At 43.8% G+C, this 27,743-nt stretch overlaps 1 protein-coding gene across 6 annotated transcripts in view; it reads right to left on the minus strand.

Annotated features, from left to right (window-relative positions):
- Positions 1-865: 865 nt before the first annotated feature.
- Positions 866-27,743, minus strand: part of LOC119172405 (coronin-2B-like) — a 337,045-nt gene continuing 310,167 nt past the window's right edge. For all 6 annotated transcript variants that reach the window (XM_075893732.1, XM_075893733.1, XM_075893735.1 and 3 more), the window contains 5 exons: positions 22,485-22,694; positions 20,983-21,096; positions 19,026-19,237; positions 12,978-13,230; positions 866-1,950 (listed from right to left, as the gene is read on the minus strand). In XM_075893732.1, the coding sequence (XP_075749847.1) occupies positions 1,822-1,950; positions 12,978-13,230; positions 19,026-19,237; positions 20,983-21,096; positions 22,485-22,694 (918 nt within the window). In that variant the 3' untranslated portion in view covers positions 866-1,821. The remainder of the gene's footprint in view (positions 1,951-12,977; positions 13,231-19,025; positions 19,238-20,982; positions 21,097-22,484; positions 22,695-27,743) is intronic.

Raw genomic sequence — 27,743 nt, forward strand, 5'->3', positions numbered from 1 at the left:
GTTACTGGTTTGTAGAGGTAGGTTTCCAGTGTCGCTACACTGCCATTTTAAGTTTTGAATGGCCGAAAAGTATGCTACAAACTTCCCTATTTAACAAAATAATTCGAGTAGATTTTTGACCTCGAATAGAAGTGTACTTGAAAAATGGCATAATGCACGAGTCAGAGGTGAACCCAGAGGGAATGGGGGCGATAGGGACGATCGTCCGCCCCCAAAGTTTGTGTCAGCACTTCAGTGCTTGTAGTCTACCTTACATCACCGATTAAGACAAAGAAGTGAAGCCACTGTGAGCCCACATTAACAGTATTTATGCTACAAAGGGGTTTTCCTGCTAGTGAAAACAAAAAAACGCAGCATATACACGGAGTGAATGATGATGAGTAGGGCAAAACATCCGTCCGCCCATCTGTCTGAGGACATGCTTTGCAAGCTACGCCGGAGAGATGTACTGTTCTGCACCACAAGGAGCTTTGACTCTAAAAAGTCATGCCCTCGGCCCCCTCTCCGATGTTACTTTAGGCGACCAATCCCCTTAAAATGAATGGCTGCATTTTCCCCTGGTATGAGAGACTTGTGGTAGAGTTAATGGTCGGTAAGAGCGACGAAATGGATATCAAGATGTTCAAAGAGTGGCTTCGGGATAAGCAGAGTGATAAAATTAAGAAAGTTACTGGCGTAGAATGGCATCTGTCCAAGGTGGCAAATGGAAAATCATTAAAAGAGGCCTTTCTCCTTCTAGTGCACAGAAAAGGGCTCGTGATGATGATGGCAGAGGTTGAAAATGTTGGTATTTAAAAACGCCGGTAAAAATAAGGTTCACCTGTTTCATTCATATATTGCAGGCAATGGTGAAATGCACACCTAACCCATTTGGAGAAGCTTTTATTTGCCAAGCCAAAGGAAGTTGCATAGAAATTTCATAATAGACCTTGGTCTGGTGAAGAAAAAAAAAATCAACCATAAATCGAGCACATTTTATGCAGCTCTTAACAGCACTGCTGACTTAGCATTAACATGTTTATACAAAACAATACTGGCACACACAACTGTACACCGCGACAAAAAATGGAATATTGACAAAATATAAAAGCTCGGTATACGTGGAGCTGCAGCAACGGTGTTGAAGTTAAGCTTTAACCGCTCGTACATTTTTTCCTGTATAGTGTATAGTTTGTTACATTCTCGGTATTATTTCATACGTTTGCTAGCGCTCAAAAAGAAACAAACAATATTCTTAACTGATTTGCACGCCTGCATTGCACGACAGCATTTTTGCTCTCGTGCAATGCCTGTCTGAGGCTTTGTGTGAATGCCTTGATGAGTGGTGGCCCAGAGATAGCAAGACACAGGATGATGAGCACTTTTTTCGAACGCACTTGCAAGGTGCACCAAGTGCGTACCTCATGTGTCGCCATCTTTTTCGCCACCTCTCATCGTGGCTCTGTACTGGCTCGCTTAAACATCAACATTAGCTCTTTACAACACGAGCAGATTGCACATATGCGAGCCAGACATTGCGGGTAGGCTTGCACATTGAGTTTATCATCCAGCATTGGGCAGAGAACGAGCGGTGCATTCTAGAGGGCCACGTCCCTCCCCACTTACATGGATGCCTCGCAAAGCACAAGCGGTAGTTCCCTGCACAAAGAGCATTGCACAGCTCATTGCATCTAAGGCCTGCATTTACAAGGAAGGCAACCTGCGAAGGGCGCAGTGGGCAGCGTTTTAGCTCGTTGTGAGAAACTGCTTCCATGACGGGAGGCTTTGTACAGTCTTTAGTGCACATGCGGCATTGCTTCGTGGCCTGGCAGGTGGCGCCTCCTAGCAGCCGCCGTTGTGTGCCTGTAATTGGAGCTGGCTCTCCAGTTCTTGGATTTTCTTGTCCTTGCTGGCCAGCTGGGTTCGCAGCCGCCGCAGCTCTGCACTTTGGTTCCTGAAGGCCTTGCGCAACTGCACAATACAACAGGTTTCTCGGTTGGTAAACGCCTGTTGCGTTACGCATTCTGAGATTGCGCAACATGCAGACATGCACAGCGTCTTCAAATTGCAAATGTACTGTCTAGATCAGCTGTCGAGCAGCTCGAGTCACCGTATATACATTCACCAGCACAACCCGCAAGCATGCGTGCTCACGTATACTTGTCCAGCTGTCTATGCAGAGTCCTGATCATGTTTGAGGCAAGTTGTGAACATGCAACATGTTTGAATTAGTCATGCTATTGACTAAGAGAAAAAATTGATGGCAGGCTCAGTGCTTATGATGGGAATTTCGAATACACTCAAACCTTATTATAATAAAGCTACATCTTACATGTAAATAACTTTGTTATATCAGAAAATATACTATAAAAATTTATTTCTAACACTATATCTATTGCAAAACTATTTTTCGTATACTTCATTATAAAGAATATTTCATTATATTTGGGCCTGTCATATTGAGTCTGAGTATTTCTGTTGCTCGCATCCTTGTTTCAAAATGAGGTGGGCCAATGTTTTTTATAGGACGTGCACGCCTATTGGACAATGCAGAGATTTAAGAACCACTTGTCAAGTGTTTAGTAGAGTTCGACCCCCCTCTGAAATCACACAGAAAAAAAAAAAAACACGAGCGCATTAATTTTTTTTTTTTGACATTGTGAAGCCACTAATGTGGCGAGGAGGCTTCGTAATAGTGCTAGAAATCTAGGCTGGAAAACTAGTTTTGTGAAAATATGTGGGGATCATTTTAAAAACTACTTTACAACCGAAACTACTTTTTAATTCTAGGTCGATCCCCCAACTTTGGGTTTCAAATTAAGGCAAAATGGGGCGACCCACTATCATATACAGTATTTGCACCATCAATTCTCAGATAAGTATTACAATAACAAAATGGTTATGTCCATTAAAGAATGCAAATTTTCTCTGTCATAAATGCACAGGCATCTGTAACACTGATCAATTAAAAAGGCAAAAAGAAACATGCCACACAAACTGAACTCCATGCAAGTGAAGCTGCAGCAGCAGAAACATTTTTTCTAATACAGTCTAACCATTTAATAAGAGACACTGATGTAAGAGACGAATGGGTATCAAAGACACCAGTGTGTCTATATTGAAATAGAGAAAACGCATACGTGGCGCCCCACTTATAAGAGAAACTGCATCTAAAAGACAAGAATTGCTGCCCAGTGCACGTCTTATAAAGGGGTTCAACTGCTTGATGAATTCATTTGAAAATTACGCATTCGATGATGCACATAAAGTCGTAAAAAAATGGCTGCACCTTGGGAATGGCTTCTGCAAAAGCTTGTAATGTAATGCGTAAACAGTCAACGCATTCTTTCTAGTTCTCTATCTGCACATTTTACACTGGTCCCAGCATCCTTACAAGGTTTTAGCGCGAGAGACTCAAAATAAACAATTGCAAGATCAGAGTGAAAATTTAGTTCTCAAAGCAGATAAATGGACAAAGATGATGCAGGTACGTAAGAAACAGACGTGGCTTTCACTATCCTATACCTGCGAATTCTCATTATACTACCATTGGATCTCACCTTTCTTGATTCCAGGTTATTTGAATAAGATAACCGGTTATATGCTCCATGTGCTGTGTGTCCCAGCTGGCACCAATCGCCCATCTTAACCACAGTGCTTGTATTTGCAGCTTTTATAACTGACATAGTAATTTTGAATTTTCTATTTGTTTCAATATCGGCAGGTCTAAAGGACCACTAATACTGATGCTTGGAACTAGAGGTGTTGGCTTTGTTTGCATAGTGTCTAACTAAATTCAAATTTCAGTGGAAACAGAGCACTAACTAATATTCTTCAAAGGCACCTGCAGCAGGAAAGGTAACGGTTACTATTGTGCGCATATAAGGCAATAACATAAACTAAACATATGCGGCACTTTTTCTCGGTGATTCTTACTAGCAGGTCATGATGACTCATCAGCAACACTGAGCGTATGAATAGATAAATGACAGGCAGGTGCGTAAACCTGTACAGAGATCTACGTCTAGACGTTTGTGCTTCTGAACACAGGCCTCTCCTGTTCTGCTACTTTTGTTCTGCAAACAAAACATTTCAAAGGCTCCACAAAACCGTCCAGTTTGAATGTTGGGTCTTAGGTTATCTCACCAGTACATAAATTCCAAACTGTAAAAATGCCTATATGAAAGACAGTGTCTTCAAAAAAAAAAAAAAAAAAAAGAGCACAAAGTTCACAAGCATGAATTTTTGTAAAATAGAAGTTACAGCAGGTAAAGGCACAAGGAATATCAATTTATCTTGCGTAAAACAGCTGATCGCACTTTTTTGATCTGTGCAGTAAAACTACAAACTACTGCTATCCTAATTCTAATACTCCATAAATTACTAACTAGTAGTAGAATGGACTATTTCACGACTTTGTATTCTATAATCAAGCAAACTGCACAACAAATTTGGACAAATGTAGAAAAGAATAGCAGAAGTGCAATACTAGTCAGTGTTAATAATTTGTAAATTACTAATTATTACTAGCCACAAGGTGAATGAAATATAGATCTCTTCTCAAAGCTTAGTCAGCAAGTTCTGCTCTGCATTCAGTTGTGCATAAATTTCAATGCCTTATTTAGCATAAACTGTTTGTCGTTCAGAAGCGTTGGTTACCAGACCTAATGATATTTATAGATCTAAAGCTTAATTTATAGTTTTTTTTTCTGACATAGAGATGTATAACTCATGAAATTCGATGTAAATTTGTAACTCTTTCACACAACAGCTCATGCCATGGTTTGCTCACTACCTGTCAGAAAACAATTGCTTCAAGCAAAAGAAACACCGTTTCTGGACAATGCTGCCTGAACTGATCCGACTGCTGCAAAAGTACAGTAAGACTGCACTAATTTGAACTAATTTAATTTGAAATACAACTTAATTCAAAATATTTTTGCGGTACCATATTCTGCAATGTATGTCCGACCGGATAATTTGAAGCGGTGGTTAACACCAGCCCAGTTAATAGGAAAAGTTTCAGTGTCATGTGCTAATACCCGATATCAATTTTGCCGTGAATCCGCGAGAACAAAGGCCCCTAAAAGCCACAAGGCAATACACTGTAGCGATACTAATGAGTGGCAGCTGCACACACATGCACAAAACAAAGAAAAACAAATAAAAAAAAACACGGTTTCGTGATCAACTAAAATGTGCATGACGATAGTTATAGCGCGAGACCAAAACGACGACACAGAGACAAGAAGGACACAAAAGACACGAGCTTCCTTCTTGTCTCTGTGTCGTCGTTTTGGTCTCGCGCTATAACTATCGTCATGCCATACCAACTAGCCCAAGCTGCCACACTTCTAAAATGTGCACCTACGAAAAACAATATATGCTTCACTGCAATAACCAAATGGCGCGTAAGCAGCATTTGCACGCTTTTTACAACATCAGCAGATCATGATTTATAACCCATTCTTTCTGGGAATATGAAAAAATTAATAAAAACCAGCCTGATGCAATTCACGATGTATGCAAACTTCCGATTGGCGGTTGCCCCAGCAATACGTGTGCTTACACTGCTTGCACAGTTATTTCCTGCAACACCTACTTCGAATACTCAGTTTGTAAGCTTCAATGATTGTGTTTTCCAACAAAAAAATCTCGCGAGTTCTATTACACTGGCCATTATTAAATTCTTTAATTTACCAGAAAGAATGGGCGAATGGTCGCATCTTCACGACCTGCTGACGCAGCGAGGAGCAGGTGATATGCTCTTTGCGTGCCACTACTGTATTGCAGTGAAGATGTCTTGCTTTCCGCAGGCGCGCATTTCGGTTGTTCAAGATAGTAAGGTGTTCAGATGCGAAGCTTATTATGGTCGAGCTCAATACGGTGTACGGCGTGACCACCTTTACTGCGAATGCACGTCCCCCTCCTCTCTCTCCTAGAGTTCCCTCTCTCGCCTTGGAACACTGACGCAGGCAGTGTTTCGAGTTTCTTGATCGTAAAAACTGACTGCTCGTGCTGCACAACCATTCACTGGCTACCGCCTATATATAGGCACTGGATCTTGACTGCCAAGGTAAGGGGGGGTGGGAGATTTCAACTGTGTGTTGTTAAAAATAAAAACAAATTCACAGCTTGCGCGTTAACTAAAAGTGGACTACTGGTCTCCGTGTGCAATCGAAGTCATATGTCTCTCATTGCTAATTAGCAGTCATTGATAGGTTCCATAAGGAAACACCGATCAATCAATCTATGCTTTACGCCTGCCCAGGTTTCTCTCCTGTGCAATGAGCACCATCGTCAACTCCACTGGCAGTGTAAGCGTAACTGCCATCTGCTTCGCATCTACTCATGGTTCTCCTTAGCGGAAGATGGTGTTTTTTTTTTTTTCGGTGGCAGCAGCAAGGCACGCTGTTTCCCCGTGTTTGTGCCAAAACTGGGACCAGGTATTGCTATAAAACATGACCCTTGGAGCTGCCTACTAGACCAGCCCTGATTACTTCAACTAATTTAAAATTCCTTGCACCCCACTTCTTGTATGTTCCATTAATTAAAAAAAAACCATTCAATTCATAGATTTCTCATAGTCCCAGTAACTTCGAATTAACAAGGTTTTACTGTAGCATGGAAGCCAAGCTTATGCACGCAATGTCATTTTTCCTAGTAAACTTTGCCGGTGATATGCACATGGACATCATTCTACATCTGCCAAATTCGGTCATAAAACTGCATGTTAAAAAAAAAGGAATATCAAGTTTGCACAATAACATATTGACACACCTCGATGGGGGCATGAAGAGGAAGAGGTAGAAGCGGTCTGGCTCACGAGCAGCTCGGTCGCCGGTATCTGGCTCTGAGCTGTACCGATCTCAATCATTTTCCTGTAAATAAACGCGTTCCTTCGTCACAGTTGTGGTGGAAGGTGCTGGGTAAGCCAGCTACTGTCAAGCGAGACCGGAGAGCAGCCGTCTACTAACGACGGAACCGCAAGAGCACGAGCTTCGCCGCAGCCGTCGACTAGCGGGCTTGCCACCACTACCTCAAGATATGAACTTGGACGGAGACATCCAGCAGCCGGTCGCGAGGGCGCCGTCTTTCCACTACCGAGAGCCACGCACATTTACAGGAAAACCTGGCGATGACGTTGAAGAATGGCTCAGCCACTATCAACGGGTGAGCCGAGCCAATGGCTGGAATGCGGCCAGCCAGTTGTCCCACGTGGGTCTATTTCTCGATGGCAGTGCTTTAGTGTGGTTCGAGAATCACGAAGACACCTTGACAACATGGGACCAGTTTATGGAGGAGATCAAGAAGTGCTTTGGCGACCCTGCGACGAAGAAGAAACGTGCAGAGCAAATGTTGTCGCAGAGAGCTCAAGCTTGTGGTGAGACATGCAGAACCTACATTGAGGAGGTACTGAAACTGTGCAAATGTGTGGACACCAACATGACGGAAGAGGACAAGGTGGGCCACATTCTCAAAGGAATTGCGGAAGACGTCTACCACTTCCTTATCGGCAAGGAGAGTCTTGAGTCGGTGGCCGATGTGATTGGGCACTGCCGAACGTTTGAGGCCCTGAAGACTCGCCGCATCACTACGAAGTTCGGACGCCTTGCCAATGTTACGACCGTCGCCACTGTCGATGTGTGCCAAGACTCCGTGCCTACCGACCTTTCGTCAACGATTCGCCTCATTGTACGTGAGGAACTTCGTCGTCACCTTTACGCGCCCTTGAACGCCCGAGAACCACCGTGCGATACACCGTCCACAAGTATCAATGCTACGAGTTTCGAGGAGCGCAGCTATTCCAACCGCGGCCCTCAGCTAAGGGCTCCACCACCGGCGTCTTCTTATGTAGAGCCGCCTCATGCTCCCCACAGTCGTTACGGCTACAACAGCCATCCACCTCCTTTTGCGTCTCAGTGGGAACAGAGCGCCGCGTACCCTCAACATCCAGCGACGTTCCCTATGCCCCGTGAACGGCCCGTCTGCTACCAGTGCGGTGTTCGTGGACATATCGCCCGATTTTGCCCAATGCGACGTAATCCACGTTCGACATTCCCTCAGAGATCCGCGACGTTTGCACAACGAAGCCAACGGCCTGACTACACCTACTGGCCCCCCAACCCAACTGACGAGCGGCACGCCTACCAGCCGATCAACCGGAGTGATTCGCCCGGATCTGTGCGCAGCTTAACGCCGCCCACCACCCGTCCACCTCGGTCACCATCTCCACGGCGCCGGTCACGAATGTCGTCTCCGCCACCGGGAAACTAGCCAGCGCGGCCGACGGAGGTGAGGTCGCTGGACGTACCGATTTTCATCAAAGAATGCCTCCACCAGTTTCTATGCTTCAGAATAAGGTTCAGGTACTTGTTGACGACGTTCCCACGATGGCATTGATAGACACTGGCGCAAGTGTTTCCGTGATGAGTTTAGTTTTTAAGCAACGACTGGGCCGTAAGGTTATGTTTCACTGGGACAAACCTGCCACATTTCGGGCAGTGAGCGGCGCATTCTTGCGTCCTGTCGGCGTCTGCACTGCGTCTGTTAGTGTTGCCGGTAAAACGTTCAAGGCGGAATTCACAGTACTGGCTCAATCAACGCATGACGTTATACTTGGCATAGACTTTTTGCGAGAGTGTCGTGCGACCGTGGATTGTGGAGCAGGTGAGGTTCTGTTGTCTACTCTCGCCCAGCAGCCTGATTGTGAGAAAGGTAACCTCACTGTAGCTAAGGATGTACTTCTGCCAGCGTGGTCCACGGCCAGCGTACAAGTGACCACTTCGGAAACCAACTCGAGTTTGAATTCACGTGACATAGTGATTGAGCCATTGCCTGTAGCTTGTCTCAAGAAAAACATCTTTGTACCACGGTGCATTGTATCTCTCGCAGACGAGACGGCTCAATTATGGGTGATAAACAGCTCACCCGAGTCGGTTGTACTACCGGCTGGTATGCGCCTTGCCCTGTTCGAAAAGCAGAGCAGCACCTGCATTGGAGCTTTAAGCGATCTTGAAAGGGCGGGTCCGGAAACTTCTGGTATGGAAGCTGAATTTTCAAAAATGGTTAGCAAGTCCATTTCCTCACAGAAGCGCAAAGACCTGGTTGCACTGCTGGCGAGACATGCTAAAGTATTTGATTTTGCACGGACGGTGCCTAGGGCTCAGATACCGACCACGCGCGCTCGTCACAAGATCGATACTGGCTCTGCTCATCCTCTCCGACAAAAGCCCTATCGCGTGTCCGTGTCCGAACGCAAAGTTATTGCTGAACAAGTTGGCGAGATGCTAGCCACTGGTGTAATTCAAGAATCGTCAAGTCCGTGGGCTGCACCTGTTATTTTGGTAAAGAAAAAAGACGGGTCCTGGAGGTTCTGTGTTGATTATCGACGTCTCAATTCTATAACCAAGAAGGACGTGTACCCCCTCCCCCGCATTGATGACGTAATTGACTGCCTTCATTCAGCTTCCTACTTTTCTTCGGTAGACTTGCGATCCGGGTATTGGCAGATTCCCATGGATCCAGTTGATAAAGAGAAGACGGCTTTTGTAACGCCAGACGGTCTATTTGAATTTAATGTTATGCCGTTCGGCTTGTGTAATGCTCCGGCAACATTTGAACGCTATATGGATACCGTCTTGAGAGGCCTTAAATGGGAAATTTGTTTATGTTACCTGGACGATGTGGTTATTTTTGGACGAACTTTTGAAGAACATAATCATCGCCTTGACGTTGTTCTAACATGTTTGGAGAAAGCCGCCTTGACACTGAACTCAAAAAAATGTCGTTTCGGTGAACGGCAAACACTGGTTTTAGGACACCTTGTGGACAAAGCTGGTGTTAGGCCGGACCCGCAGAAAGTGGACGCCGTCAGCAAGTTTAAGCAGCCACAGTCTATCCGCGAGCTACGAAGCTTTCTGGGCCTATGCTCTTATTTTCGCCGCTTTGTACCTAATTTTGCTGAAAAGGCCCAGCCACTGACTGACTTGCTGCGCAAGGACGTCCCTTTCCACTGGACACCAAATTGTGAGTCAGCGTTTAAGCAACTAAAGTTCGCTCTCACTTCCGGGCCAATACTATGCCACTTCGATCCCTCTGCTTCCACGGAAATCCACACCGATGCCAGTGGAGTTGGTCTCGGCGCGGTGCTTATTCAACGACACAACAATGCTGAACACGTCGTCGCCTATGCAAGCCGGTCCCTGAGCAAGGCAGAGCGTAATTATACGGTTACCGAATTGGAGTGCCTCGCCGTCGTTTTCGCCGTACACAAGTTTCGCCCCTACATCTACGGTCGTCGTTTCTCAGTCATCACCGATCATCACTCTCTTTGCTGGTTGGTGAGCCTACGTGATCCATCTGGTCGACTTGCGCGATGGGCCATACGGTTACAAGAATTTGACTTCACGGTCCGCTACAAGAGCGGTAATCGCCACGCAGACGCTGACTGCCTGTCACGGCTTCCTCTACCAACGACCGAGTGTGAAGCTGATAATTTTGACGATTTTATCACAGCTATTGACTCTCATTTTCCTGACATCGCGGCTTTCCGGACAGCACAGCACGAGGATCATTGCTTAGATCACCTGTTTGCCTCCGCGAATGACCCGGCCAGTTCAAGCTCTTTTGTAGTCCATGACGCCGTCCTTTACAAGAAGAATTATTCTGGCCAAGGCGCCCGTCTGCTTCTGGTAGTTCCACGCGCTCTACGTCCCCAAATTTTTCGGTTCTGCCATGACAACGCAACCAGTGGGCACATGGGCTTCGCCAGAACGTTTCATCGCATCCAGCAAAGGTTTTACTGGCCCAAGATGCGACGCGACACAGAAAAATACGTAGCGGGTTGCGAACAATGTCAACGTCACAAGCGTCCCACGACTACATCACCCGGACCTCTCCATCCCGTACCACCTCCTAGCTCTCCCTTCGAGATTGTTGGTGTCGACCTTCTAGGTCCGTTTCCGCGGTCAGCCAGTGCCAATCGATGGGTCATCGTGTGCGTCGACCACCTGACGCGCTACGCAGAAACTGCGGCTATACCTACTGCAACAGCCTTTCACGTGTCGCAGTTTATGCTTCGGCATATCATTCTCCGTCATGGCCCTCCACGAGTCGTCATTAGCGACCGGGGACGTCAGTTCGTCGCTGACGTCGTTGAAGAGATCCTACGCCTGTCTGCCAGCCAATTCCGCCACGCAACCCCGTATCACCCCCAGACGAATGGCCTCGTAGAGCGGACCAACAGGACGCTAACGAACATGTTGTCAATTTATGTTGATGCCAAGCACAAAAACTGGGACGAAGTACTGCCCTATATCACATACGCCTACAACACCGCGAAACACGAGACAACAGGGTACGCGCCCTTTTTCCTGCTCTACGCCCGCTCCCCTCGCAGTTGCCTCGACACCATTCTGCCTTTTACGTTAGATGTGGAAACATCGGTTGCCGAGTCACTATGCCGCGCTGAAGAAGCCCGTCGCGTCGCACGCCTTCGAACCATTGCATCTCAACAACGCTCCAAGACCCGGTACGACGCCCACCATCACTCCGTTGCCTACACAAAGGGTGACCTGGTGTGGTTGTGGACACCTGTCCGCAAACGTGGTTTATGCCAAAAGTTTCTGGCCCACTACTCCGGACCATTTGTAGTCATTGACCGTCTCAGTGACGTCACATACGTCATCTCCGGCGTCACCAGCAATGGTCGGCGCTCTAGCAAGACACAGCTGACACACGTCGCGCGCCTCAAGCCATATCACCACCAACCTTCCTATTGACTCGCCCAGTGGGCATCGTCTGCGAACGGGGGAAATGACACACCTCGATGGGGGCATGAAGAGGAAGAGGTAGAAGCGGTCTGGCTCACGAGCAGCTCGGTCGCCGGTTTCTGGCTCTGAGCTGTACCGATCTCAATCATTTTCCTGTAAATAAACGCGTTCCTTCGTCACAATATCATTAAAAACCAAGGCTATTATCATAATGATGGTTACAGTTAATTCAGTGCGTATGCACTGTGATCTGAATAAGTACACAAAGAAATTTAAGAAATTAGGCGTTTAATGGTGCCCCAATTTGTGTTGCTTTCTCGAGGTCTTCGCCATCCCCTCTTCCTTCGGGCGTGTGCGCACATGTGTGCCGACCTTACGCATGGCCCTAAATGTAATGTCTGCTTAAAACTGATGCCACATTCAGGATTGCGCATAAAGTTGGAAAACTTAATGAGCAGTACAGATTAATCTCTGACAGCAAGTATAGCGTATGGCTTTCAGCTCTGCAAAAAAAGTGCAGAGACATTGAAAAAAAAAATAGAAAAAGAAAGGAATATAGATTTGGGGTACGCACTGGCATACTAGCCCATTCTGTGAGCTGTCAAACTCTATACATGCCCAGTATACTGTACAGACAGACTGAAACACGAAAATTTAGGTCCATGTAAAACACAAACTTTCGTTTCTAGCACGTAAAATTTATGGCACATTGTGCAATCTTTGTCTTGAATACTTACATGATTGCCATCAGTGACCATCTTCGAAGCAACATGATGTGGTTATTACTAACAATTGCTCATGGTCATCGTTACACTAAAGAAATTATGTGACACCCCCCAACAGTGGTATAGTGACCAAGGCACTCGGCTGCTCACCCGCAGGTGGTGGGATCGAATCCCGGCTGCAGTGGCTACATTTTCGATGGAGGTGATGCTTTAGGCCCATGTGCTTAAATATAGGTGCACGTGAACTGAGCCCCAGGGGGTCGTAATTTCCAGAGCCATCCACTATGAAGTCTCTCATAATCATGTGGTGGTTTCGAAACGTCAAACCCCAACAATTAATTAATTAAATGTCGCATTTTGATTTGTGGGTGCTGCATGTGCTGGTAATCTGGCCAACCAGCCCATTCTTTTGTTTTCAGATTTGATGGAACTGGAATCTCGCGACTGGCACAAATACGAGGTGTCTGCCCACAAAGAGCCACCAATCCTGTACACTGACCTCTTCCTCGGATTGAGGCACTTCGCCATCCAACTCTGGCTCGCTGGAGCTGCTGTCGTGGTCCTGGATGGTGACAAACGTGGCCACCGGCAGGGTGTGGCTCGAGACCACGTCACAGATGGGTTGTTCTGGTTGTGACCGCGGTGCACTCACGTGACGCCACCCGAAGTGCTGACCCTGGTGTCGCTTCAGAGGGGACGGCCCACTACCTCCGACGATCATAGTCGTATGCGGGTGCTGGCCTGAGTTTCCACTGCACAGGCGAGAGAATGCGAGTATGGTACAGTCCGCACTCCTAAAGGGACCCCGCAACACTTTCACAAGTAATTATTGAATGACTACATTAAAGAAGTTTATTGCCTCATGAAACTGTTCAAACGTTTATGACAAAACTTAAAGGGGCCCTACAACACTTTTTGAGCATGATCATAAAATGCTGCCGATCGGTAGTACAGGATCTCGAGAACACGCGAGCCAAATATTTTAGCGCAGTACTCAACCTGACATTCGCAATAAATTCTCAAAGTCAGCTAAAGATTGCTTTCTTTTCTCTCGGCAAATAATGGAGAAGCTCAAAAATCCCTCATCACAACCGTTCAATCAGCCTTTGGCTGATTTAAACATTGTGCTCTTGGTCGTTACAGGGATCGCCGCAGGAGGCCACGACTCGTCCATACGTGTGCGCACGATCACACTGAAAAAGTTACGTATTCGAAGAAAACAGAAGAAAAAAGTGCTCAAGGTCACGAGGCGGGCATAATGTATTTCCTTTGCCTGTGCCATCCCTCCTTGCTTAGCTTCCAGCGCCTTCGTCAGGACGAGATAAGAGAGAATGTGGTTGCAGCGTGCAACAAATTTGTGCAATTCGACTTATACTGGACGGATTGAAAAATTTTTTGTGCTGGGGAAATAAAGAGGCAATAAGCTCTTTTAGTGAATCCATTTCATGGCTACTTGAAGAAATGTTGCAGGGCCCCTCTCAACAACATGACCCACTGACTTTCTTCTTTCTTTTATGCTTTACCCCCTATTAATCTGCTTCATATCCATAATGTAACACACGCACAACAGGCTTCACTTTATGGTGTGCTTTCTAGTAAATTTTCATACACCTAAATATTTTCATGGTAATGATTACGTTTATATGTGTTATCAACATGCTTATCACAGTCTTGCTGATTTTGCCCCCTTTATATGATGTTTGCATTTCAGATGTTATGCCATTAAAAAATGGAAGTTTGTCATCGTTAATTTATTGTGATTTCCTTCTTAGATTTAGTTTACATTTGATCTGTTAGTTCTCCAGCGCAATATTTCTTTTGTACATCTATGTTTCTTTTTATGTATTACGCATCCTGCCTAAGGCCTCAAAGAAAGGCTGGCAGTGCTTCTGAAATAATAAATAAATAAATCGACTGCGACAAAAAAAATTTTAATCCATCAAATATCCAGGAGTTGCAGTGATTGGTCACCTGCATTAGAGCTTGCTCTCTCTTCATTCGTACCAATGAAAGCACTTAAAGCTACATAAGGGGGGGGGGGGGGGCATGATGTCAAGGGGGCAAAAAGACCCATCCGTTCATTCCTCAGAGCCCATCATGACCTTGAGCGCTTTCTTTCCTTTCTTTATCGCACATCATACAATGTGATGTCACATGATGATGTCATCACAACATTGTTGCTTTGTAAAGGTGGGCCAATTACGAATGCAGTGCATGCAAGGTGCAGGAAGCTTGCAATCTCAAACCAGAATGGTTTTCGAGCACACAGATCTACATCTACTGCAGTTTTGGTATTAACCCAACAAGTTAACAAAGCCTTGAACAACAATAAGATAGCCGTCGTAGTTTTTTTAGACATAAGAAAAGCTTTCGATTCCGTCAACCACAACATCATGTTAAGTAAGCTTCATGACTACGGTTTTCGAGGCAAAATTCACCAGCTTCTCAAATCATACCTATCCGACCGTCAGCAACGAGTAGTGATGAATGGCGTTGAGTCCTCTACTCAATCAATAGTCTCCGGGGTACCACAAGGCTCAATTATTGGACCCACTCTTTTTTCCCTGTACGTTAACGATTTTCCCTTCATCCTACTATATTCAGAAGCTTTAATGTACGCAGACGATACGGCACTAATCTTTGTTGGTGACAGCTTAAGAGACATCGAAGATAAAATTAACGAAGAGTTACAGAAAGTACAAGTATGGTTTAAACGAAACCACCTTAATATCAACACAGAGAAAACTAAATACATGGTCTTTCACTCTAGGAAAAAAGAACTCGACTTTGCAGGTTTCAACTTGGTTTTAGATATGGCACTGCTACAGCCAGTAGCCTCGTTTAAGTACTTAGGGGTCATGTTTGACTTGGACATGAACTGGAAATCGCAAATAGAAAAGACATGCTCCAAGCTAGCATATGGGTGTCACACGCTACTAAAAGCCCGTGAATGTTTTGGCACATCGATTTTGCGCATCCTATATTTTGCATTCGTGCACAGTCACTTGAGCTACTGTATAGCATCCTGGGGCAGTTCGCGTGCTGACATCGGTCCACGGTAAAACTACCGTGACGGAAAGCTCTGTTACACGTCAGATGGGCACAAGCTTCGCCCGTACCTCATATTTAAATGGAATACGCTCCCGAAGAAGTCGTTTTTTCGAGTGGTGTGATCGTGCGGGCCGGCGAGAAAAATGGGTGCGCGTTGCAATTGATGTCTTGCATTTTTTTTTTTTCGCGGTGGAAATCGGGTGCGCGTTACAATCGAGGGCGCGGTAGAATCGAGTAAATACGGTACTCAAACAGGACGGATACTGCAAAACCACTGTTTCAAATAATGCGTGTACTTCCGCTGGACTCTGTTCACGTGTCTAGTGTTGCTGATATAGTGCATGGAATAATAAAACATGATGACCAATTCCCATTAAGCACCTTTACGTTACCCGCACGCTGTACAAGAGCTGCAGCGAATCACTGTTTTAATTTACCAGTAGCCAGAAATGCCTACGGTTGAAGGCTCATAGACTTTCACGGCGCTCTCATATGGAATGCGATACCGACTGATGTGAAAGAGGCTAGAAATTTTCCATTGGCCATGAAGCATGCACTTCATGAGAACTTTCTAAATAATACGTCTGCGTAGTCATTTAGTATTATTATTATTATTACTATGTTTAGTATTATTCTAGTGCTATTATTATTCTGTGCTATAAGTAGATATGTTCTGCGCTATGTTTCTTTGTATAGTTCAATCATATGTTTTTTGCTTTTTTTCTATTTTAAACATTGTATACAGGTTGATGTCCTTTGTCGCTGTGTAACTGCTTGCGCAAGTATGTAGGTATGTCACACAATTGGTCCCTCTACTAGCCAGTTAGGCTATGGGACCAAACAAGTGTTTGCGAAGTTTTTTGTTACATGGATGTGAAAGTTACAATTAAAAAAAATGCCTCAGATCCCGAAGGCAGTGCAGCAAAGTCAAGTTAGGTGCAGCAAGCTTCAGAGAGGGCGTGGGAAAATCAGTCCATTCATCGACTGAGAAGGAGAAGGTGACTTTTGCTTTCGAGTCAGTTTAGGATAGTGCATAAGAGACCCTGCGAGTCCCTCAGCAGCAGATACAGTGCTCAGCAGCTTCATTCTGACTATGGGTGTAGGCTGCGTACGTGCCTTCAGGAGCACAGTACTGTACATGTCCCGAGATAGAATGTTTTATTGCACTGCACGTAATTAGTCGAGGCTCGCACGATGGTCACACATGAAAAGCTCGACCAGAAATGGCAGTCTAGGCAAAGATCGGGCAGCGAACAAATGAAGACGCCACTATGCCTTATAAAGCAGATCTAGAATGGCCTCTAGATGACTTGGATTGGATCGAAACAAACTCCGGTCGGAGAAGTGGATCAGCCAGCTTTGTGTCTGAAATTCAATGTCGTGCCAACAGTTTGCAAAAGTGGCAACCAGTGTTCCCCACCGAAAATCTCGTGAAATTGTGACACCATCTAGTGCCCAATCAAGACAGTAACACAAATGCATTGTTACAGTCATCCCACTAGGTTGATTTGGGCATCTGTACAGGCCCTGTGAAAATCTGAATTAACAAGCATTTAATGTAGAAAAAAAACTCAGTTGACCAAACTCAGTGTGATGCAGTTCACTTCTATGAACTGTGTGCTACTGTGGGGCTTATTTGATTTATTTTATTCATTATACTGTTGACAAGTGCAACCTCTCAAATGGGTATATGTTCCTGTGAAAGCTAATACTACACTAATCCATATGCAGTCTTGCATGAAGCAAGAACTAAATTAACATTCCTTTCTTATTTTCATATAGTATGTGTACATTATTAAGATATGCCCGAAACTTATTAATGTTGAAACGAAAGGGTCAATAATATGCTTCAAGTTTTACCTAAGTGTTTTACACATGCTTAGGTAGGCTAGAAAGAAATCGAAAAATTTTTTCAGTGTTGCTATCATCGAGATCATCGAAAAAGAATTTAACTTCATTTTGTGAAAATGTCGGCACCTCAACAGTCACGGCCTAGGCAGCCAGTCCAGGGACTGCTTGTCACGATATGGGTGCCCTAGTGGTTTCAGGGGTACAATTTACTGGTACCACTCACACAATATTTCTCCCTAGTGCTCCTTGCATATTTAAGGACAAGGCATAAGAGTTGCCTTGGTGGCAAAGGGTTTATGGCATTATACTCTTAAATCACCGAGACCCCATTTGGGACCACTGGTTTGAGCAAGCTAAGCTAATTCTGAAGCAAACATTTTTTACCTTTAACTAGAATTTGTCGTGTGGAGGGCATCACTCAACAAGATGGGGCTCCGTGTTGGGAATGTTTGACACGCAGTGAATTTGAAAATGACATTTCCCAGTAAACGTAAAGTTTTGCGGTCTCGTGGTGAGAAACATAGGCATGGGTACAGGAGGTGGGGGGGTCATCTACTAACCTAAAAAGGGGGGGGGGGGGGGGGGCAGAGGCTGCTCCATACAACGACTTAATAGGAAGGGGGGGGGGGGGGAGCTACAAAGAACATTTGCCCCCCCCCCCTCCTGAAGCGGAACTCTGCGCATGCCTACGATGAGTAATTAGATTTTTCTGTGTTTTCTGTGGTTTATTTTTACCCAGTATATGCAACAGCACTACTGAGGGGTCTCCAATGAAGTTGTAATCACACTTTACGTGCGGTGTCGTAAACTGTGGTTAACAGCTGCTTAACTTTGTTAAACTTAAAAATTTTAATAAACGAAATTTAATTATTAAAGATAACTAAATTTCAGCAGTTTTTTTCATTGTTTATCTGAAATAATTTTGTTTCCCATTTTGTTGTATGCTCAAAAGCAAAATAAAGAAATTTTAAGTAAACAGACTAGGAATTTGTTTTTTAGAACTGAACAGGTTATAATACTGAATATACAGTATTGGTTTCAATTCCAGTCATGTCACTGCATTCTGAGCTTTGGGTGCATTTTTGAGAAGGCAAATTTAATCTGAATCCATTCACTGCTGCAAACTTCAATGTCTGCAGTTTGAAGTTCTGTCCTTACTGCTACAGATTTCCAAATGTTTTATTTTATCAATTATTAAACACAAACATATGTTTTTAAATAGTAGTTTTTTTTCCTAATTGTCTTCTACCAACTTTCGGTAACAGGGCGTGGTGATACTTACAATATGTTTACGAGTTTGAAAAATAATTTCTGAGCAAATTCAACTAATTTCCACTCGAGGCCTTCCTTACTTGAGATCTCAAGCAAAGCATACTCGGATTAAGAACAAAAGGCAGCGAAAGTGAGTAAACCATAACTGGAAGGGGTTAAAAAAAGGTGCCCAAGAGCAGCAGTAGGAGCCCGGAATGATCCTGTGACTGGGGTGTGCCCGGATGTTATGCGGCGAAAATGATGTTCATGGAGAGAGACAGGCAGAGTGACATAAATTTGACCTTGTTTTAGGTAAATCTTGATTCAGTGATTGGGTCGTCAGCAGTAACTTTCGCCTTCCACTCGCCTCAGCCCAGCATTGTTTGAGACTTACTTGACTGCGTTGTTGTTATGCTGCGGCGAATCGTGGTTGTTCTTTTCGTGGTGGTGATTGTTGTTATTGGCGTGATTCGCTTTCTCTCGGTAGTCCACGTTGTTCGTTTGAGAGATGAACATGAACTTTCGCTCGTTGTTTCGGTCGGCCGTGACGAGGTTCCGTTCCGAGTTGTACATCACCGGCTTGTGGGTGCGCGCACCTGCACCAGTCTGCAAAGGCACCAGTGCCCCGTTCAAAGTGCACCCAGTTGTAAGATGATCATCAAAGGTGCACCGACATCGACAGGTTAGGTTCCTGTTTTTGTACTCTGAGTAGTACGAGTCTAAACAATGACAACAGCAACAATGAAAATTATTAAAAATATGATTACATTATTCCCTCTGCAGTTGTTGCACATACATCAAGCAGGGTAGAACGACCTATAATTCAACATACAGCTTCTGGAATACTTCTCCTTATTTCTTTCTCTTTAGGTGCAACAAAGTACATAAGGCGAAAATTTGTTGAAATGTGTTCAAATTTTGTTTTAGTATTGCGTAATCAACAAAACACAAAATGAACAGTGAAGGCTTAAATTGTGCATTACATTTTTCTGGCCTATATAGGCTAACTCAATATCTCAAACAAAACATATTTTATTTACATAAATAAAAACTGTTCGCACCACATATAGTGTTTCAAGCACCTTATTACTAAATTAATTGCAACATGTGTAATTAGTTTCAAAAACAACAAGATCCGTCAATAAGCTACTGTTGCTTCCGGAAAACGAGCCAGCCGAGTGTTTTACTACACCTTGAGTGAATAGGCTAATCACATGGCATAAACTGGATAAGCAATGTTTCAAAAAATTCAGGCACTAGATTTTAAGTGAAGGTATCATTTTTCGTTAGCATCAGGGCTGGGCAGAGATACTCTGAAAAGTATTCCAGAATACCGATATCGAAATAAATCAGTTGGAAGCCTGGAATACGGATACTGAAATACGTTTCCCGTTGATGTAACGTCATATTTCAGTGATACTTTAGGGAAAAGTTGCAAAAAGTGTTCACGAGTACAAATACAGCAACGCAGATAAAGAATACTTCTTTTTTCGGGGAGACTGATACATCAAGAAGACAATAATCATTGCAACATGATGTTGTAAACAAAATTCCAGAGCATTGAACATTGCAGTTTTTTTTATTACAGTATTCTCAGTGCCATTAAGACATAACATATTACAAGAAATAATTACATAATTGCAGGTATCAATTGCAATTGCGGAATGGCTAGCCACCTAAAAAAAAATTAAAGTGAGCTGCACTGGCCTCGAGCACCAGCAACTTTCAGGGGCCAAAAACACTGCCTCTGTGATTCTGCTGTCAGTAGTGTCGCGCGCTTTACCACATGGGCCATTCTGTGATTGAGGGGAAACCGTCGCAGCCCCACCTATGGCGCTGACCAGCGGTGGACGTTTGGTTGTCTTGGCACACACACACACAATTTCATTCTCTCCTTGGAAGCACTGAAAACGCACCTAGGCTAAATAAAATAAACAAAATAAACATGTAGCAAGGTAGCATGTGCCCTGTATAGATCGTATGTTTGGATCCTGCCGGTGGCGAGTTATCTTTTTCGTCCACTTTTCTTCCTTCCCATTACATTACAACTACTTGTAATAACATTTGCTATACTTTCCCTGGTGTTATTGTCTGTTAGTTCTCATTAGTATTGTGTCTGCATGGTGTCGCAATACAATCAATACATCGTAAAGGTATTTGACTACTGAGATACGAATACATTTTTCAAATGTATTTTGATACAGAAATAGATACGCAAAAATAGCTCGACATACTATGTATCGCGATACTGCCCAGTCCTGGTTATCCTGACCTTAGGGTGTAAACGTGACGGAGTAAAATTCTATACGTGCTGTCTGAAGAGGACGCCAGTACGCGCACAACACACGTACCTTCATAGAAATCAGTATCGGGTTCCTGTTCTTTCCACTGAGCCACTCCTCTGCTGTTAAGGCTGGTGTCGGTGCTGCTGTGTCTGGGAAGAGGTCGTCTTGGAACTGTTCCGACTGAGGAAGAGAAAGACAGTGAGAAGATAGCACTGTACGTGTCGCATTACTCAACAATGAGAACGCATTTTGGTAGAATAGCCATTCATAAACCTAGCCGGAGAATCTGCATGCAGAGCCACGAAGCTGAATCAGTCGCCTCACTTATGTAGCCAGTTTTCCCATGCATCGTGGCATACAGCTGCCTGGGATATAAAAAAATTTGGTTGTGTGTCCCTGAAGTTGACTACATTGATAATCAGGCTTACACAGTTGATAATTCTTACTCTTAAACCAGGTGCAGATGTGGGTTGTTCTGAGTGAGGGTAGAGAATTTTCTATTTGAGACTTCAAACTTTTCTACGACTTTCATTTTGAGGTGATACGATGGCGATTGCACGGATGCGTGTAATCAATATCAACAATAAATTTACACATGTCCCAGTGAGCATGGCATATTGCACACTAAAAGCAGGGAAGATGAGTTAGATGAGTTTGCGACATGCATGCAAACAGGCGACCATGTAACAAATGTGCAATGACTAAATATGTTGATGCCACAGAAAATGACAATGTTGTTTGAAGCTCAAAAGGCAAACTTTATGAAAATATGCGCAGTAACAGCCATCATTCTCCTGCTACATGCCAGGTAAAGTATTCTATGCATAGTGCATGTAGACACTGAGTGACAACTTAAACTACAACTTAATTCTACAGAAGCTATGGCCCTAAAAACAATATTTCCCATCCCCTTAGTGCCTCCTCACTTCAAAAGATGGTTCCAAAGGCTTGCTGATAATCAAGAGAAGTTTCACACTGTCATGGAAAAAAGCAAATATTATAGTACTCGAATGGTGCGTTGCTAAAAGATGGGTAGGAGCGTACCTGCCTGCATTCTCATTCATAAAGTGTATTTGCATAAAAAAAGCATAATAAATGAAAAGCCTAAAAGACATAAGATAACCTTGAAAACTCAAGCAACTCAATGAGGGGCGTGAGAAAGATAGCCAAGCAAATAAAAAACTAAATGAAGAAAAAAAAACTCTGCGTGGTACTCTTAATGACTGTGCGTGTCCCCAGTTCACAAGCCCATATAAGTCCCCGTTATTCACAAGAAAAGCATAAATATGGGCTTTCTCAATTCATAAGCTTATAGTCATGATGGAATCATGTGCTAGGTGAAGCACAAAAGAACGAAGTGGACAAAAGGCGAACAAATGGCAGGCACTTTGTCAACGATAACGCCTTTCTCCACAGCGTCCTTTTAGCACTTCACCCCTTCCATTATGATAATACGCCAATTAGCCAAAACTACCATTCTACTAAGTATCATGTAAGACGCTACGCATGCCTACATATGTAACTACTGCGATTCAACCAATGCACAGTGTGCCGCTTGCGGTAGGTACCTTTCGAGGCACGATCATGGAGATGGGTTCGCAGAGCCCTCGAGTGGCATGCAGCTTGTAGAAGCGGAAGACCTCGCAGCTTCGTACGTCGAGGCCTCGCTTGGGCATGCACCCCAGCCCTCGCTGGGGACAGCCAGTCAGGAACTGGTTCAAGTAGTGGCACCAGGGGGCCTCGTTCACCAGCTCATAGTAGCGGATGTTACCGTCACCCTGCAAGTGCACGCCACAACGATCAGGGGCAAGCAGGGCGCAGTTCTTGAGAGAACTGAAAGCCGGATAAGGCAGGCATGCAAAGAACATCACCACTTGTGCAAAACGGTTCTGCATGTCTACGTGGCTGCACGCACTTTTAAATGCACAACTTGAGACCCAGCACCCACAGCCGGGCATTGCGCGGCACTTTGGGCCGGTCCGCTCACTTGATCAACACAGCTGTGGACCGAACTATACTCAGTCAGTTGTGTCTTGCCTGTTGAGAGCCACTCTCATTCTTACTCATGGTGACTGCATTTGCACTGACACTCAGTAAACATCAACATAAAAACCCACTCGCAATCATGTGAACGGTCACTCACATTCACACTGGCCAGCGTTTCTAACATTTGTATGCACATCCACTTCAGTTGGTCCTCGTTTGACTCTTGTTTGTGCTCTTGAGGCCCGGCACTCACTTCTGTGCATACCCGTATTTATTCATCCTCACAGGTACACTTGGCATCGCTTTAATGCTCTACCTTGTGATCAAAATGGCTATACAGTACAAGTCAGTGTACTAACGTGTATGCCAAGACAAACTTTTCAAGGTTGACAAGGATGCAACTACATAGATCGTGATTCTAAAGTGATGCATGTGGAGGAGGAAGCGAACAGAGAGGGAGAAGGCAGGAAGGTTAACCAGAAAAACTTTGGGTCAGCTACCCTACATTGAGGGATTAGGGAAGGGGTGCATGTGAAACTGTAGCAAAACTTATGATTTATTCGCATTTGCACTGCCAGCTTTGACGAGAAATGGCATTTATTTGACCAGGACTACTAGGCTTGTGCGAATTTCGAATGATTCGAATATCGAAAAGAATGTTATTAAATGCAAAGCATTTCTTAGCGAACTTCGGCGACTTTTAGCGTATCTATCTATCTAGCCGCCTACGACTTTTAGCTCTCCTGGCAGTTTTGATAATGATATCGATACCAAACTTGGTATGGCATAACATGTCTGTATGAAGAATATATCTGACTAGTCATAACATGAAAATCATGACATGTATGTCATGAATGTCGAGATTTACATTTCATGGTCTTGCTGCTCTTGCGGTGGTCTCGTTCACATTACATGTTGCAAAACTGGAATGGTATGGCATGATTGCATGGCGAACACAAGCGACAGACCCTGACATGAAAATCTTTACATGCTACCATGTACCAACATGACTACATGCAACGCTCATGATGCGCTCGCGGCCGTTTTGCTAGCGTCACTTATACCAAACTTGGTATTACACTACATGAATAGATGACGAATGTATGTGACTGGTGCAAACATGACAATCATGAGATGTGTGTCATGTGACAAATGACTACATGCCACGCACATGATGTGCTGGCGGGCGTTTCACTAGCTTCTTTTATACCAAATTTGGTACTACGAGATGTGAATGGATGACGGAGATACAATACTGGTGCAAACATGATAAACATGATATGCATCTAATGTAGCAACTTCACCACATGTTACGCTCATGATGCGCTCGCAGCGGTTTCTCTAGATTCACATGTACCAAACTCGGTATTACGCGACGCAAACGGACGACATAGGTAAATGACACATCTAAACCTGATAATGACGTCATGCATGTCATGAAACAACATGACTACATGCCACACTCATGATGTGCTCGCGGTCGTTTCGCTAGCTTCCCATATGTCAGGCTTGATATTGCATGACGTCAATTGATGACGAAGGTATGTGACTGGTGCAAACATGATAATCATGAGATGCGTGTCATGTGAAAATATGACTAAATGCCACAGTCAAGGTGCCAATACATTTAGACATGACGCGGTGCGCGTGCTCGCCGGCGTTCATTTCGTCGCATCATGCAGCGTTGCCACGCCAGGCGCCACTCCTGCCATATACTAGCAGGCGCGTGCCGCACTGCGTTGCTTTCGCGCATGCGCTTTTCAAGCACGTCCGGCGTCCCTCCGTCACGAAAAGAGGGCGACACAGTGTTATCTGGGTGATGCATCGGCACGAAATGCAGCACGTCGCATTTCACACCGGTTGCCATCGGGCGGCGCTGACGGATGTTGGTTGCACCAGGCGTCAAACTATAGAGTGCTCGCGTTTTGCTAACGTAGCCTCGCTGTGCCTAGCGTGCGCGCGCGTCAACGCTCTATTGAATTATATTGAGCCCTTCGTGATGCACTTGTGGCCATTTTGCTAGTTCCACAAATATCAAATTTGGTGTTACATCACGTCAATGGATGGTGAAAGTATATGACTAATGCGAACATGATAATTCTGACAAGCGTGTCATGCAGGAACATGACAACATACCATGCTCATAGCGTACTTGCGGCCGTTTCACTAGCTCCACATATACTAAATTTGGGATAACGTGATGTGAATAGATGACGAAGGTAAACGACAAATCCAAACATGATAATCATGACATGGAAGTCATGTACGGCATTATTTACCTCCACATCATAATTTTCAGCTGATTTTAAAGTGACATATCAACATTTCTCACTCATGCTTCGCATATCATCTATTACCACTATACGTGGTATCTGACAATTTTTTTTTCGAATGCGCACCGATTAGAATTTAAATAATGGAAATTTCAAAGTATTTAAATTGAATGAACAGATCATCTTCATCATATATTGGACCCTTAATAGCTTTATACAAGGTATTACAGAAGCGAGATGTATATTAACCTGCATGTAACCCTTTGTAAAGATTGTTTCACTGCACTAAAGAAATGCTAAGCAGTGAAAACACCTGTTTCAATGTATATCAGTTTGCATGTAACTTTTTGTAAAGGTGGTTTCACTGAAGTGAAGGAGTCACAATCCATAAAACTTCTTAATCAGAAAAAAATCCGCTCTGCTACGAAGCCTCACTTCCAGGTTAATGAACATATTACGCTCACATCGATTGAATTTTTTTTCAAGTTTAAAAGCTTGTTATACTGTCTTACATGCTCTATGACAGCAAATTTTAAAACGTAACATATTTTACAGGTTATGACTTGCATTTTACGAAAAGTCAAATTCTGCTACTATTCAAACTTGTTTACACTTTCTTTGAAACAAAAAAATGGCATTTGCACAGGCCTTATTAGTTAAAAAAAATATTGAGCAGGTTGGTTAGGTCATGATAAATATGCGCATTTTTCTCTATAATATGTTATATGTATTATTCGAGAATTGATTTGAAATTACTCGACCAAAATCTCTATTAGCTTCGAACCTAAGATTTGCTATTCACACAAGCCTAAAGACTATCGAGCTATCACAGGCAACAAGAACAGCTTGCGACTTGTATTTCAAATAGTTCACTGTGGGGTCTCGAAATAGGCACCATGCTCTCGGAACATACGGACATAACAAACAAGGTTGAACCAAGCCAAAACATCGTGTTCAACTACTTGTACATCAACGATATCAAAACATGACTTGTTCATGAACGAAATCAAAACGTGACTAGTGACACACTAAAACAACCTTGATTTAATTTACATATACATTCATTTTGAATACTTCAAAATTTTCAATAATTTAAATTCAAATCAAAGTGAACTCAAATACCGTAATATTCGTTCGAATATTTGAAGCATTCGGATATTCGCACAAGCCCAATATTGATATATTTCCAGCAAGATGTTTCAATTCATGCTTGGGGTGGCGTACGTAAAGAGAAAGACAGTGCAGCCTTCATACATGCTGCCAGTTTCTCCATGAGATGCTCTGCATGCAGCTAACACAGCGGTGATATGCAAAAATGATGCTCATAATGAAAACCAACACTTCAGATTACCAAACATTTTCGTGCTTATCAAAACACATGGTGCACTTTACAGGGATAGGTGTCAAAGTAAAGCCAGGGACCATCTCTTTTCCACTAAACAAAGACGTGTTGGCAATGGCCCCCAAATTTCGGTACACACCTCATGCCCTAAATGCCAACCAACAAAATGTGGGAGGTGCGGCTTGCCAATGAAGCCAGTGTGCTATTCCCCATCAAGCCCAGTGAGCCACAAAGACCAATAAATCCAGCCCTAGATGAAGAAATCCCACCTACTGCCCAAGAACAGCCAAGCAAGGCAAAGATTTTAAAGTAAAAAATTGTTAATTTGGCACCTACTAATTCGGAAAATCAGACAGTTCAGATGTGTTAGAGAGCACATCTAAACATCTGTTGCATCAAGCTTAAGTAGTATTGCATAATGGCATCATGCCCTCATTGATTCATTCATACTTAGTCACAAGCCAGTTATAATTCAGACTAATTCAGACTTTCGATAATTTGGAATTTCGTTCATTAAAAAAACTTTTCTTGCCCCATGAAATGTGAAGTAACAAGCTTTTACTGTACTAACAAGTCATGTCAGGGTTATATGATTAACCTTACGTATGTGCAATATTCACCGACTACGCAAAGAAACGAATTAATGTTATAAATCGTACACACAAACAAATTGACCAGACAAAGAAAAACGGTTTCTCTAATGTAAAAAAAAAATTGTCCCTCCACAACACTAGGAGCCCCATTTCCTGCCATGATAAGGCACTGAAAATGCATAAAAAAATTCGCAGTGAGAAAATACAGGTTGCAAAACTGCCCGGAGGTTCCCATACCAACTCATCATGATGACATATATTTTGTCGGCATTAACCAGGGCTGGCGCAATTCTTAATTGCAGTGTGGTGGAAGTGGACTTAAGTGCTTTGGAGCAGACTTGGCACAGTAACAGGAGAGTTTGGGAGCACCTTCAGCGCATGTGAAGCTGTGTTTTGGAGCAATGCAAGTTAGTTTTGGAGCAGCTTTCTAGGGTCAAACATCATTGTGAATCGAAATTATTTCTGTTTGAAAAAAATCCAATGTTGTTTCCTAAACATTCAATACTGATGAGCTTACCAGACTTACCACAATTATCCACAAATTATTGACATTTCACTATTTTACAAGGTAATTCACAATTACTCATGTTGGTGCCACCACCACTGCCAGGAAGCCCCGGCGATAGCAGTGAT

The sequence above is a fragment of the Rhipicephalus microplus genome, chromosome 4 (assembly GCF_043290135.1).
Source record: "Rhipicephalus microplus isolate Deutch F79 chromosome 4, USDA_Rmic, whole genome shotgun sequence".
In the NCBI taxonomy this organism is placed as follows: domain Eukaryota; kingdom Metazoa; phylum Arthropoda; class Arachnida; order Ixodida; family Ixodidae; genus Rhipicephalus; species Rhipicephalus microplus.